General features: G+C 44.1%; 1 protein-coding gene across 2 annotated transcripts in view; it reads right to left on the reverse strand.

The window, feature by feature from the left end:
• Positions 1–13727, reverse strand: part of PHF8 (PHD finger protein 8) — a 69520-nt gene that overhangs the window by 39950 nt on the left and 15843 nt on the right. For both annotated transcript variants that reach the window (XM_068248298.1, XM_068248299.1), the window contains exons 5-8: positions 13139–13256; positions 10111–10271; positions 4332–4473; positions 3568–3754 (exon numbers count right to left, since the gene is read on the reverse strand). In XM_068248298.1, the coding sequence (XP_068104399.1) occupies positions 3568–3754; positions 4332–4473; positions 10111–10271; positions 13139–13256 (608 nt within the window). The remainder of the gene's footprint in view (positions 1–3567; positions 3755–4331; positions 4474–10110; positions 10272–13138; positions 13257–13727) is intronic.

A 13727-nucleotide genomic window follows, 5' to 3' on the forward strand; every position in this document is an offset into this window, starting at 1 on the left:
ACTCTCGCTCGCCCCCCGCCCTCGCTCGTTAACGCTGCTGATAGTTAGCCAAGAAATTAATAAATGAGGATACAGTTCCCATTCATTGATCTAAGTCCCAGTGTAAATGAATGGCGCCATCAATGAGATGGCACCCTCATTCACAAAAGCTGATTGCTTACACGTTCACGCATTGCTTCCTGTTTGGGTAGTAATAGTACGCATAAGGAAGTTATGCGTGATGACATCTTGTGGCCAAACAGTAAAACTACATATACAAACTTTTTTTAGACTAAGACTTTAATTTTCATTTAAAATCAACCCTTTACCTCCCATACTGCCTAAAGGCTCATACACACATCAGACCATAGTCTTTTGAAAATGAAAGATCACAGATCTGTTTTACCCCCTTCCATGTAGTATGAGAGCCATACTCTACACAGTCTATTCTATGGAGCTGAACTCCCCATCAGAAAAAAAACTTTGCAAGATGCTGCACACACAGATGCTGTACAGACACAAAGATCTGTAGCTGCAAAAGATCTGTTCCTGCCAAAAATCCAACCCTGCAAATTGCAATGATAGTCTATGAGAACTGCAGATCATCGTACACACATGATTTAACTGACATTCATCTGCAGATCAGATCCACCAGGTTGGATTTTCAGATCTGCAGATCTGTCAGTTAAATCATGTGTGTATGATGATCTGCAGATCTCATAAACTATCATTGCAATTTGCAGGGTTGGATTTTTGGCAGGAACAGATCTTTTGCAGCTACTGATCTTTTGTGTCTGTACAGCATCTGTGTGTGCAGCATCTTGAAAAGTTTTTTTTCTGATGGGGAGTTCAGCTCCATAGAATAGACTGTGTAGGTATGGCTCTCATACTACATGGAAGGGGGTAAAACTGGTCTGTGATCTTTCATTTTCCAAAGACCATGGTCTGATGTGTGTATGAGCCTTAAGAGTTACCCCAAAAAATGTTGTACAAAAAAAATAAATAAAAAAAAATATACAATTAAAAAAATTGTTACCTTAGGGACTGAACTTTTTTAATAATTAGGTCAAGAGGGTATATTACTGTTACTTTCTGAATTATGGGCATGTAATAAGTGAGACGCAAAACTGAAAAAAAATGCACCTTAATTTCCAAAAGAAAGATTAGCGCCATAAATTGTACTAGGAAAAAATTTTAAACGTTGCAATAACCGGGACAAATGGGCAAATAAAATGTGGGTTTTAACTACAGTAGCATGTATTTTAAAAAACTATAATGCCCGAAAATTGAGAAATTAATTTTTTCCATTTTTTTCCTGTTAAATTACATTTAGAATAAAATAATTCTTAGCAAAATGTACCCCCCAAAGAAAGCCTAATTGGTGGCGAAAAAACAAGATATGGATTGTTTTGTTGTAATAAGTAGTAAAGTTATAGGCGAATGAATGGAAGGAGCGCTGACAGTTGAAAATTCCTCCATTGAAGCAGCTGTGCTGCGAGTGCGTAAGGCGTCTCCTTTGTTCCCCTGCAGCTGATCCTACCTAGGTGAGCCCTTATTTCTCCACTACTTCACTGTCTTATTTATATATTTATCGCACCAGCACTTTGTATTACTGTAGGCTCAGCTTACCTTCATTGGGCATATCTTTCATATATTTTTTGTGAATATTTGCACAGCAGCTTTTTTTTTCCTTGTGATTCTCATTCAAAAACAAAAAAACAAAAAAAACCCACCTTTTTCTTGCACACATTGATTGGCACTATGAATTGACTTATGATGTGTGTCCTTATGCAGCCTTTATCGTTGCTTTTTACAGAGGTGGTAGCTCACCTTTATAGTATTTTTACATACATTTTTTGACAAATTTTATCAGCAGCATTGTGTCTGATTATAATCAGCCCAGGGAGCATTGTGTTATCAGTGTTTTATGGGTTTTCAGGATTTTTTTTGTCAGCAGTTCATTACTTAATTTGTACCTTGAAAATTATTCCAGAGGAGTGTTGTGCTTATGTACATTTCTGGCAACTTTTGCCCTTTGAAGTTGAAAATGGCTCTTTTTTTTAAACACTTGGAGGTGAAGTGGTTAAAATGGCATCTGCTTGGGGGAACAAAAGCTCCTGGCCAGGACGCTGACACTCTACCCTGTCAGCCATCCCCCCCAGTCACTGCAACATACGGTATATTGCTAGTCAGGTCCTGGCGTGTAGCCCTGCCACCTTGCAGAAAAATGCCTTCACCTTTTCTCTATCCGATATAGACCAGGACCATTTTCTGCAAGGGCACAGAGCTATGCACTGGGGCCAGGGGCAGGGCCAGCGCCAGGGGGGTGCTTTGGGGTGCTGCCTAAAATACTCCAAGCACCCTATTAGCACCCCCTGGCTCGAACTGACTTTCGGAGTCAGTTCACTGGCAGCAGCAGCCTGCAGCGGCAGAACAGGGCTACAGGAAAATGGCGTCCGAAGCCCTGCTCTGGAGGATCGTGGGAGCTGCACGTGGGATGGAGGCCAGGCGGGACAGGAGTTCCTCAGGTGAGTAAATGGTTTTTTTTCTATTACAGACAGGCAGCCAGGTGTATGTTCTGGGCAACTCTGCTACATGATTGAAGTGTTTTCTGGCCAGGTCTGCCTGCCACATTATTGCACGTATTTCTAGTCAAATCTGCTGACATGATTGATTGCATGTATTTTCTGCTCAAATCTGCTGACAATGAAATTATTGCACGTATTTCTGGTCAAATCTGCCGACATGATTGAACATGTTTTCTGGTCAAAACTGACACATGATTGAAAGTGTTTTTTGGTCAAATCTGCCGACAGGATTGAACATATTTTCTGGGCAAATCTGCTCACATTACGTGTATTTTCTTGAGAAAACCTGCACAATTATGTGAATTTTCTGGGGAAAGGGTCACCAAAACTTGGGCCCACTGTCTTTGTGTTGCACTTTTAAAGGGAACCTGAGGTGAGAATAATATTGAGACTGCCATATTTATCTCCTTTTAAGCAATACCAGTTGTCTGGCTGCTGTACTGGTTCTCTGCCTCTAATTCTTTCAACCATAGACCCTGAACAAGCATGCAGCAGGTCAGGGGTTTCTGACAATATTGTCAGAACTGACAAGATTAGCTGCATGCTTATTTCTGGTGTAATTCAGTTCACTACTGCAGCCAAATAGATCAGCAGGGCTGCCAGGCAACTAGTATTGTTTAAAAGGAAATAAATATGGCAGCCTCCATATCACTCTCACTCCGGGTTCACTTTAAATTACAGGCAGCTCCACCCTCATCCGGCCATGACCACGCCCTTTTAGGTTGTAGCCACACCCATTTTTGCTGCGGCACGCGATCAGCTACCCCCTATTGGTCCAGCACCTGCATAGCACCCCCTAAAAAAAAAAATCCTGGAGCCACCACTGACTGGGACCCATTGTAAAAGAATCCTACAGTTAACAAGAGGAAAAAATTAAGCTTGTCTACCTGGAGCAAAACTATTTTAACAGTTGTAGCTGAAATTTGCATCTTATCCGAGCAATTCTAAACCAGTTTGCTCGATAAAGGAATTATAATAGTCCTTCAGAGATTTTGTTCACCTTTAAAACATGGTACCAGACTGAAGTTCCACCAAAATCTATATGGAAGTCAGTATAGCTGTCCTTGACGCCCATCAAGCAGTACTTTTGGACATTTGGTCTCTCAAATACACTCTGCTCTGGCCATAGATTCTCCACCCAGGACAGTTTACGTACAATCTTTGGAGTTTCCACAAGGTTGGACAATCTGTATAGAAAAAAAAAACACACACACAAATCAACCATTACATGACACAGTAAGGCAGCCATTTCAAAGCAGGAAACATATTTCCAAGTCAAAGTCTGATAATTGCTTAGTGCAAATAGAATTAAAGTAAAAGCCTATTGTGATTTAGTAGTTCTGTAGCATAGACCTCTTCCGCAGCGATGTACAGAGTATATTGTCTTGTCACTTAACTGTCCCTTAGAGGGGCTCACAATCCAATCCCTACCATAGTCTTATGTCTATGTATGTATTGCATTGTGTAGTGTAGTGTAGTGTAGTGTATGTATGTATGTATCGTAGTCTAGGCCATTTTGGGGGGGGGGGGGGGGGGGGGGGAGCGAATTAACTTATCTGTACATTTTTGGGATGTGGGAGGAAACCGGAGTACCCAGAGGAAGCCCACACAGACACGGGGAGAACATACAAAATACTTGGAGATGCTGCCGTCTGGGATGCGAACCTGGGATCCAGTTCCCATCCCAGACAGGGCAGCATCTCCAAGGGAGAGCACTAACCACTACGCGACTGTGCTGTCTATATGACAACATAAACCACATACCTTGTCTCGGAAAATTCCAAACTGATAACATTCAGCACTTTTTCTCTCTTGGGGCTGTTGTAATATTTCACAAAATCCTTTAGTTTCATCTTCAGATCAGCTTGTCTAACAACATCGATCACATCAATCTCCTTCTCTCCTCCTATAAAATGATAAGGAGGAAAAAAACAAGGTTATAACTTACAAAGGAAAAGAGGGGTTTAGGAAAAAGGTTGCTAAATCCCAAACAATAAAAATGCCAATCACACAATTCTCACTAACTGTGCCACCTATTAGTCACTGGAAAACTGTGTAGGGAAAGGGGAGGGGGAAGGTAAGGGGGCAACCAGAAAGCAATATCTAGACGTATTTATAACATTTATTGCAAATACCTTCCATTAATGCCTGGAAAATGGATATGTACAATCAACTCCCTAATGGTGGGGTGGGGGGTTGGGGGGGGGGGGGGGAAGAGTCAGAAGTGGGGCCAGGGAAGTGTCGGTGTAATAATTGTCGAAAAGCGTTGCGATCAGTACCAGAACGGGTAATTAGAGGAACAGTGGACACACTGGGCCTATTGGTAGACTGTGGTTGCAGTAAAGAGTCACAACAGTTATTAAAGCCTTGAATGTATGCGCGGTTAGTGTTGTGCGAATCATAGCCGCGTTATAAAAACTTGCTGTGTCAATTCTCTGGATTCATCCACAAATTCCTCCGTCGCAAGTAAAGGAACTGCCCAGTTGGAATACCACATATGGTGATGTGGATAAAAGCTTGCCGCGTGTAGCAAGGCATTTCTGGATGTCTCTTTACGGAAAAGCATGGAACACATATTGCAATTGGGAACAATCAGTATCCGAAGGTCTAAAAAGTAACCTCACTGTCATGAAAATTTGAGTGAATCTAAAGGTTAAGATAATTAGAAGAGTCGGTCCAAAATAAGTATTGTCGATGTACCTGTGCCACAAAACAATGTGGCACAGGTACTCAAATTATCCAAAAAATAAAATTTGACTTCCCATTCCCAGAAGTAAACTTCCCTCCTCTCTGGGTAAAAACTCAATGGTGCACTTATGAACTGTAATTTTATTGATCCGAACAGACAATGCTATTATAGATTTCAACACATTTTTCCGGACTTGGTTCCTGCTTCTTCAGGCATATATAGGAGTAACATCTCCAATGAGTCCTAACGCCTCAGTCCTCATTAAGCACTCAAATTCTAATTTCGATGCTGGAAAGATCAGGAACACAGTCCATTATGTACTGTTCTTGGTGCAATCACAAGCCAACAAATGGGTGTGAACGTAAAATGTAAAGGAAAAAAGGGGGGCTGGGGAGCATATGTCACAAATCACAAAAACCAAAAAATAAGTGAAAAATTACAAAATTTATTAATATTATAATTGAGCATATTAAAAAGCACCAATGTAAACTGCCAAAAGACCACGCTCAGCAACCAATCAGACATCAAACACACCACTGCCTAAGACCACCTAATGTGATCAGGGATCCCAAATGTCCTATAAAAAGTAGGCCTAGACAAGTATTGTGCATCAAAAATGGGGACAATGGGAAAGTGGCAGTTATAGCAGGCCGGTACAGATGACGGAGGCAAAGTAAGTCAATATATCCAGCAAAGACCAGGAAGCCAATAAAGCATCTGCAGACAAACAGTTCAATGAAACAGCATAGCCAGCATGGACAGATGGAATGCAGGTTGCAGCAAGCACAAATCAGAGAAATGGCATGAAGCATAAGCCATACTATACCCGATCCTGGTACAGCAGTACGGAGTCCAGTTAGCTCCTGAAGGCTGTCTGGTCTCTCAACCCCATGTGTAGAAGCCCAAGGCTGGGGGAGTGACTTTTAATCCGATAAAGGAATCAGGTCCAGTGTGCTAATGTGGCAGGCTATGATGGTTAGAGCAAAGTCCCATGTAGGCAGAGAGCTGATGGTCTTCCAGGTGGAGATCGTAGAGATGCCTCAGGCCAACAGAGGGTGGATGCGGAGAGTGGGAGGGCAGCGGGACAAAGGCAGACAGGTGCTAGCACCACGCCGGCAGCCCTGACATGTTTCGCCGGGTCTACCGGCTTTTTCGAAGGGAGGCGTGGCTGGGATCATGTGCTGCCTGAGGCTCCTTATAGGGCAGCGTCATCAGTCACGCGCACGCACGCGTAATTACATACGCGTCAACCAACGCGCATGCGCACTAACGCCGCAACGGACACGCAGCTCAGCCTCGCCCCCACCAAGGCCCAATCAACAGGCCAGACAAAATAAGTCGGCCTGATGCGTGATGGTGGCAATCACAGGTGAGAGGGCAAAGTGGGGGCGGAGAAAAAGGGGCTGTGAGGCAGCACATGAGAACATAAAAAATATAACAGCAAAAGCGTATATGAAAATAAAGTGAATCAAAACCATGCAAACGCAACATACACAGACAAACAGAAAGAAATCTATATATTCATAACTCAGAGTCAGCAAATATTAGCATACAATCATCTTTACTATAGAAGTAGGACCCAAGGGGACTGCGACAACGCAGTATCGCAGTCCAAACAGTGCGAAAAATCGACGCACTCAAAAAGGCAAAAAAACTGAGCAACAACGTATGCCAGCTATGAACGGCAGATGCCACAGGGGAAGACACATGGAGACAACAGCTCGGAGCGTATCCAAGCCCGCAGACACAGGGGGCAATGGAGGAGCAGACCAACGGAGGGGGGCAAAAAAGGAGACAGCAGGACAAGTGGGAAAAAGCGGGAAGCATCAGTTAGGCAGAAAGGCCGCAAAACCGACCGTTTCATTGAGGCCAGGGTATTCAGTGGCCTCCAACTCATAGATCCACCTAGACTCTTTTTGTAACAATAAACGATCAAAGTTGCCCCCTCTAATCGTGGTATGTATACGGTCAAGACCGACAAATCGTATACCTGAGGCATTACCACAGTGCTCGGATCTGAAGTGCCTCGCAACCGGTGTGGTGGATGTAATGCTTTTAATATTGGCGATGTGTTCGCCAATTCTAGATTTAAATTCACGTCCGGTCTTACCTATATAAAAAGCGCCACAAGGACACAATAAAAGGTAGACCACAAATTTGGTATTGCAATTCACAAAATGTTGTAGACGCCAGTGATGACCATTGGGAAGGATAACTTCCCTCCCAATGGATAAAAATCGGCAAACGGTACATCCACCACAGCTATATGTCCCGGTTACGATGCAGTGAGGGCGCGTGATCTCAGTGCCCCGAAAATGGCTCCTGACAATCAGGTCGCGGAGAGACGGCGCGCGCCTGCACGCAATTCTGGGTTCCGGTGTCACCAATGGTTCGATTTTAGGGTCATTGGTAAGAATATACCAATGACGTTGCAAAACGCGTGTAATTTTTTTATACTGCGCAGAATAACGTACGCAAAGGCGCGCGCAATCCGCCACGTCTCTCCGAGACCCGCCAGAGGCCAATAGGGCACTTCGATCGGCCATCCGAGCCCGTTGGTATGCCTGTCGTAAAATGCGGTCTGGGTATCCCCTATCTCTGAAGCGCGACCTTAGGGTCATTGCCTCCTCCTCAAAGCTGTCGATGGAAGAACAGTTCCTCCTAACGCGGAGGTATTGGCCCACAGGGACGCCCCTGACAGTGTGTCCAGGATGGAAGCTATCGGCCCTAAGGAGGGCATTCGTCGCAGTCTCCTTCCTGTACAAGCCCGTGGACAAACAGCCATGATCATCGATGATGATCCAAATGTCCAAAAATGAGATCCTTCTACTATCAAACGTCATCGTGAAACATAAGTTCCTTGTGTTCTTATTAAGGATATCGACAAATTGTCTAAGTTCGCAGGAGGTCCCCGTCCAGACGATAAAGATGTCATCAATGTACCTGTGCCACATCAAAACGTGGCACAGGTACATCGAGAGACCATCGTCCGAAAAGGTGGTACGCTCCCACTCCCCCAGGTACAGGTTGGCGTAAGAGGGGGCACAAGTGGTCCCCATAGCCGCCCCCTGCACCTGGAGGTAGTGCGATCCGTCGAAAATAAAAATGTTATTCAAAAGTAAAAATCTCAATAGATCCAATAAAAAGATATTATAGGCCGTTTGTCTAATATCGAGCTCGCACAGGAAGGTCTCAACAGCAGCAATGCCAAGATCGTGTGGAATGCTTGAGTACAGTGCCTCCACGTCAAGAGCAACAAGGTATGCACCAGGAGGGACAAACACCCCCTCCAGGATCCTCAAAAGATGCATGGTATCCCTGACATAAGAGGGCAAAGCCTGCACATGAGGCTGGAGGTGCCGGTCAATGTACACGCTCGCCCGCTCAGTCAGGGAACCACGACCGGAAACAATAGGACGGCCAGGAGGACTTATCCTGGACTTATGAATCTTTGGTAAGGCATAAAAAGTAGGTGTTATGGGGTGTGTAACCTTCAAAAACTGTACAATATCCTCCCCTATAACACTACGCCTCAGGGCGTCATCAATAATGGTGAAAAATTGTTTTTGGCATCTTGCAACTCTGGACGCGGAGACGCGCACATAACACTCCTGCCGAGTTAGTATATCAAGGCACATGTCCCTGTAGGCCTGCACACCCATAACAACAACGTTGCCCCCCTTGTCGGAGGGCTTGATTTCCCACTTGGTCTGCCGCCCCAACTCCCCCAACGCCGCCAGCTCCTCAGCAGAGAGATTATGGGAACCAGAACTTCTCCCAGAGAGACGTTTGATATCACGTTCAACCACGGAGATGAAAGTCCTCAGACTAGGGCTGACGGAGAAGGGCGGGAAACGGTGCGACCTATTCCTAAGCTCAAGCTCATTTAAAATGGGTTGGTATGTCACAGGTAATGTATCAGGTATAAAACTGAAAGAACCTTCCCCCAGAGGTTGGGGGTCCTCATCAGTCTGTAAATCGATCAAATCGGCCAGTGCCCGCCGGTCCCGACCCGACAACTCGATCCTGGGCGGAGACGATATGACATCTCTCATAGAACCATCATGGAGTAATTTCATGAGGATCTTACGTCCAAAGATGTGTATGTCTGTTATAACTTCAAAAATATCGGAATCGTATGTCGGGCAGAACCCCAGGCCCCTGGCCAAGAGTGAGCGCACAGACTCAGAGAGTATTTCGCCCGTAAGATTGATCACCTGTAACTCGATACCGCCCCCAACAGGAGCATCGACAACCCGACCGTCCCCCTCCGTCAGCCCACTCACCCCAAAAAAGACGAAGACGAGGGCCCAGAAGAAGAGCACTCGCCCTCGTCCTCCCCTGGGGTGAGGTCCGAACCTTCGCCACATATCCCACCGGTAGCTCCTCCAGGTGGGTTTTTGCTCTGTTTGGGACGTATGTGTGTCCCAAACAGAGCAAAAACTGAATTCCCACACACTCGTCAGATTGGCAGCAGATAGATAAGAAATGCATCTGATGATCTATCTGATGCGTTTTTAGAACATTTTTTACCAGGATAGAATTCCAATAGATTTCAGTTTGAAATCTATTGAAATTCGATCTGATGGCATTTTTTTTGCCATCAGATTTCCATTAAGGCCAATGCAAACTGATAAGCAATCTCATCAGATCGACCTAAATTTTCCACCCTGCCAGTTCGATGGAAATCCATCGAAATCGATCGAAATCGGCCATCGATCGGTCGATTAGCCAACCGATTTGCAATCGATCTATCGATTGATCGATCGGGAGGCCAGAAAATCGGCTGAGTGTATGGGCCCCTTTAGTTGGTTAACTGCCTCACTTAAAGGTCTTAAGACAAAAACCACTTACCCACATAATACTCCACATCATTCACGGTAAACGATGGAGCAGGTAGGGTCATCCCAAGTCCATCCTTCTTCAGGACCAGGATTGGAACGCTGAAACTGTTTTCCTCTAAATATTCAACGGTTAGTTGAGCTCCCTGCGGTTTGAGGATCACCTCATCTGCACTGGAATAACACACAATCCAGTCAGAAACTCTGTTATAAAGATGCACTTATTCAAAAAACAAAACAAAAAAAGTCTGCTTAATATTAACTGTTCCATTGATATACCAACTGAAAATATAAAGTAAAAAAAAACAAAAAAAACCAAAAAAAAAACCTGGTCATGTTAAAGGATACCCGAACTGAAATGTGACATAATGAGATAGACATGTGTATATACAGTGCCTAGCACACAAATAACTATGCTGTGTTCCTTTTTTTCTTTCTCTGCCTGAAAGAGTTAAATATCAGGTATGTAAGTGGCTGACTCAGTCCTGACTCAGACAGGAAGTGACTACAGTGTGAGCCTCACTGATAAGAAATTCCAACTATAAATCACTTTCCTAGCAGAAAATGGCTTCTGAGAGCAAGAAAGAGGTAAAAAAAGGGAATTTCTAACAGTGAGGGTCACACTGTAGTCACTTCCTGTCTGAGTCAGGACTGAGTCAGCCACTTACATACCTGATATTTAACTCTTTCAGGCAGGCAAAGAAAAAAAGGAACACAGCATAGTTATTTGTGTGCTAGGGACTGTACATACACATGTCTTTCTCATTAAGTCACATTTCAGTTGGGGTATCCTTTAAGAGCAATTCTTCTTCTTCTTCTCTCAGATTTGTCCATTTAAACAATTTTGTGGTTTTAAAGTGAACATAAAGTCAAAATGTAGTTTTAAGGCTTAAAGCGGAATATAACCCTGCATTTCAACTTTGCTCTAAAACATTATTTACAGTATATTATATGCAACCAGCATTTTTTTTTTACTAGACCAGCATTGGAAGGGTTACACAGGGCTTTAAAGTCCCTAGAGATTTCTGCAGACGCATCCGAACTTCAGTTAGATACTTTTTGTTTACAAATATGTATCTTTTAAGTGTTTATTGTGACTCATCTCTCTCACTGAGAAGGAGCTTGGAGGACAGCCAAAGAGTGTGTAACTGTTTATCAATAGATACATCTAACTAAATAGAATGTAACTATCTGAACGTCTGCACGGAACTTAAAACCTCTGTGTTTAACCCTTCCAATGCTGGTCTAGTAAAAAAAAATGCTTTTTGCATATAATATGCTGTAAATAATGTTTTAGAGCAAAGTTGAAATGCAGGGTTATATTCCGCTTTAAGTCATTAATTATGTGTGTTAAAATTTAGACAAAGGCCTGCTTCACACAACTACACATTCCTGGTCCAGTCCAGTACTGGCCTCTCCTGTCAGTTTTGCATCAGTTTTCTATCTGTACCTGACTGGACTGGAAATTTACACTTTGTGTGTGGACATAGCCATAGAAACACATACAAAACTGGCAAAACCGGACATGTACAGATTTGTGTGAACACACACTGTCAAAAACTGACAGGGCATAAAACCTTTTTAGGTGTGTGTCCCCAAGCAGCTTTGTTATTCTGTTGTTCTGGTCCACGCCCTATCTCCCATAGAGCCATATCAATCCCTGCCATGCACGGAGGACCAACAGTCTGAAACAGGCTGTCTGCATGTGGGGTTGATGTGGCTCTGTAAAATTTAAAGCTATAGGCTTGAAATACACCAGCGGTTCTGGATGTAAGCCTGGCTTCAGGGGCATTAAGAGATCATTTGCATATTCAGCAGTGGTGCATTGTGGGCAACCACAGATGTTCACTTAAAGCTGAATTATTGCAAATACCTTCTGTTTTAAAGGAGTCATCAGGGTACATACTACTGTGAAACTACTGCGGAACTTATGTGCCTGCGCAGTCTGCTCCAGCCCACGTGGCAGTGATTGACAGTGCCGATCACGCAGGCACAGTACGGAGCGACCTCCAGCCGTCGCCAGAGACCGGGTCGGAGCTCCTGCGAACGGCAGCGGGCAGAGCTGCGGCAAGGGAGGTCCTGGGAGCTTGGGGCTGGAGGAAGCCCCCGGTAAGTACCACTCATTTTAGTATATGTGCCCCGATGACTTCTTTAAGAAGGCAAATCACACTAAGCATTGCTTTTAATTAGGAAGGCTTTTTGGTCTCTTTTAGTCCCCTATACCTTCCTAGTGGTTTCGGGCCATCCCATGCTGCTCGGGTATTCTGATAGTAAAAGTGAAAATGGGGACTATACCAATAGTCACACCACTTTCATAATATAACCATTCCAGTGGAATTATCTTTGGAAAAGTCGGTCATATAATCCAGAAATCCTTCTAGAAAGAATGAAGCTGGCAGCAGAGTGGGAGTTCCCAGCTCTGATTCTCCAGCTCCTCTCTCTGTTTTCTGAAATATTAACCATCTTTAGACAGCACTGCAGCCAGCTTAGATTCATATTGAGAAACTGAGCTGAAGCTACCCACAAAGTATATTTCTCAGTATATTGGTGGGGTGATTTGTGTTCACTAGAACAGCCTAGCCACTCCCCCTTCCTAGTTCATCTATGATTACTTGATGTTTGGCTGATAATGGGATGGAGAAAACGAGTGGACAGCTTTCTCGCCAATAAAAGTGATCATCATAATGGGAAACAAAGCTACAAGCCAACCAGCCAGAAATGTTAAATATATTTAAATGTAAAAAGTACAAGCATACAATGCATTGCTAATGAATGCAAAGTTACTGCCATGTGCATAAAAAAATGGGAGGCTGAACTAGGACTTTAAGAACATCTTTTATATGGAAATACTGTCTTTGTATATTGTGTTCCCCTGGGGCTCTGAGAGGTTTGCTTAAAAACGCCATTCATGGGGAGAGAAAACCAGTCTCTTGCATTACAGAACCCAGGGGACAATGAGATTAGGTAAAGAAAGGATGAATAAGGAGTCCACAATTCATTGAGCTATGTATGTAAACAGATTGGACAATTACTTGGCTTACCTGGGGAAATTCCTGCTTCTCAATTCCTTGATGAAACTAGCACTACCTGTCTGCACTGGCTTCCCAATGTCTTTGATCAAAGCAGGGTCTTGTTTGGAATATCCCCTGCGACGTTTTACTATAAAGAAAGAGAGCAAGATAAACCGCATGTTCAATGCCTTGCACTAACCGTGATAACCTACTAAAAAAAAAAGTGACCCAGCAGCGAAAAGAAATGCCCCTGGGGGTACTTACATTAGGAGAGAGAAGTATCTGGATCCTAAAAAGGATCCCCCCTGCCCCCCTTAGCCAAGGCGATCCAGCAGTGGGCATCCCCGAAAGCCTGCTTGGTGCCTTAGGCAATACTAGTAGCTTTCTGCTCAGAATCCAGCGGAAACAGCCGAGCCCAATCGGGTCCGCTCTACTGGGAAGGCGTGATCCGTCTGCAATGTAGAGCAGATCTTATCAAACTCGGCCATTTCCGAAGCCCGAGCAAAGAGCCGCTAGTGAGCCTGCAGGCCACTGTTATTGCGTCTAGTTGAAGGAACAAGCGCTGGATTGGGCTTGCTGATGACGACAGGGGGTGCCTCAATTGAACCCAGAGGTTTCC

The sequence above is a fragment of the Hyperolius riggenbachi genome, chromosome 8 (assembly GCF_040937935.1).
Source record: "Hyperolius riggenbachi isolate aHypRig1 chromosome 8, aHypRig1.pri, whole genome shotgun sequence".
NCBI lineage: Eukaryota > Metazoa > Chordata > Amphibia > Anura > Hyperoliidae > Hyperolius > Hyperolius riggenbachi.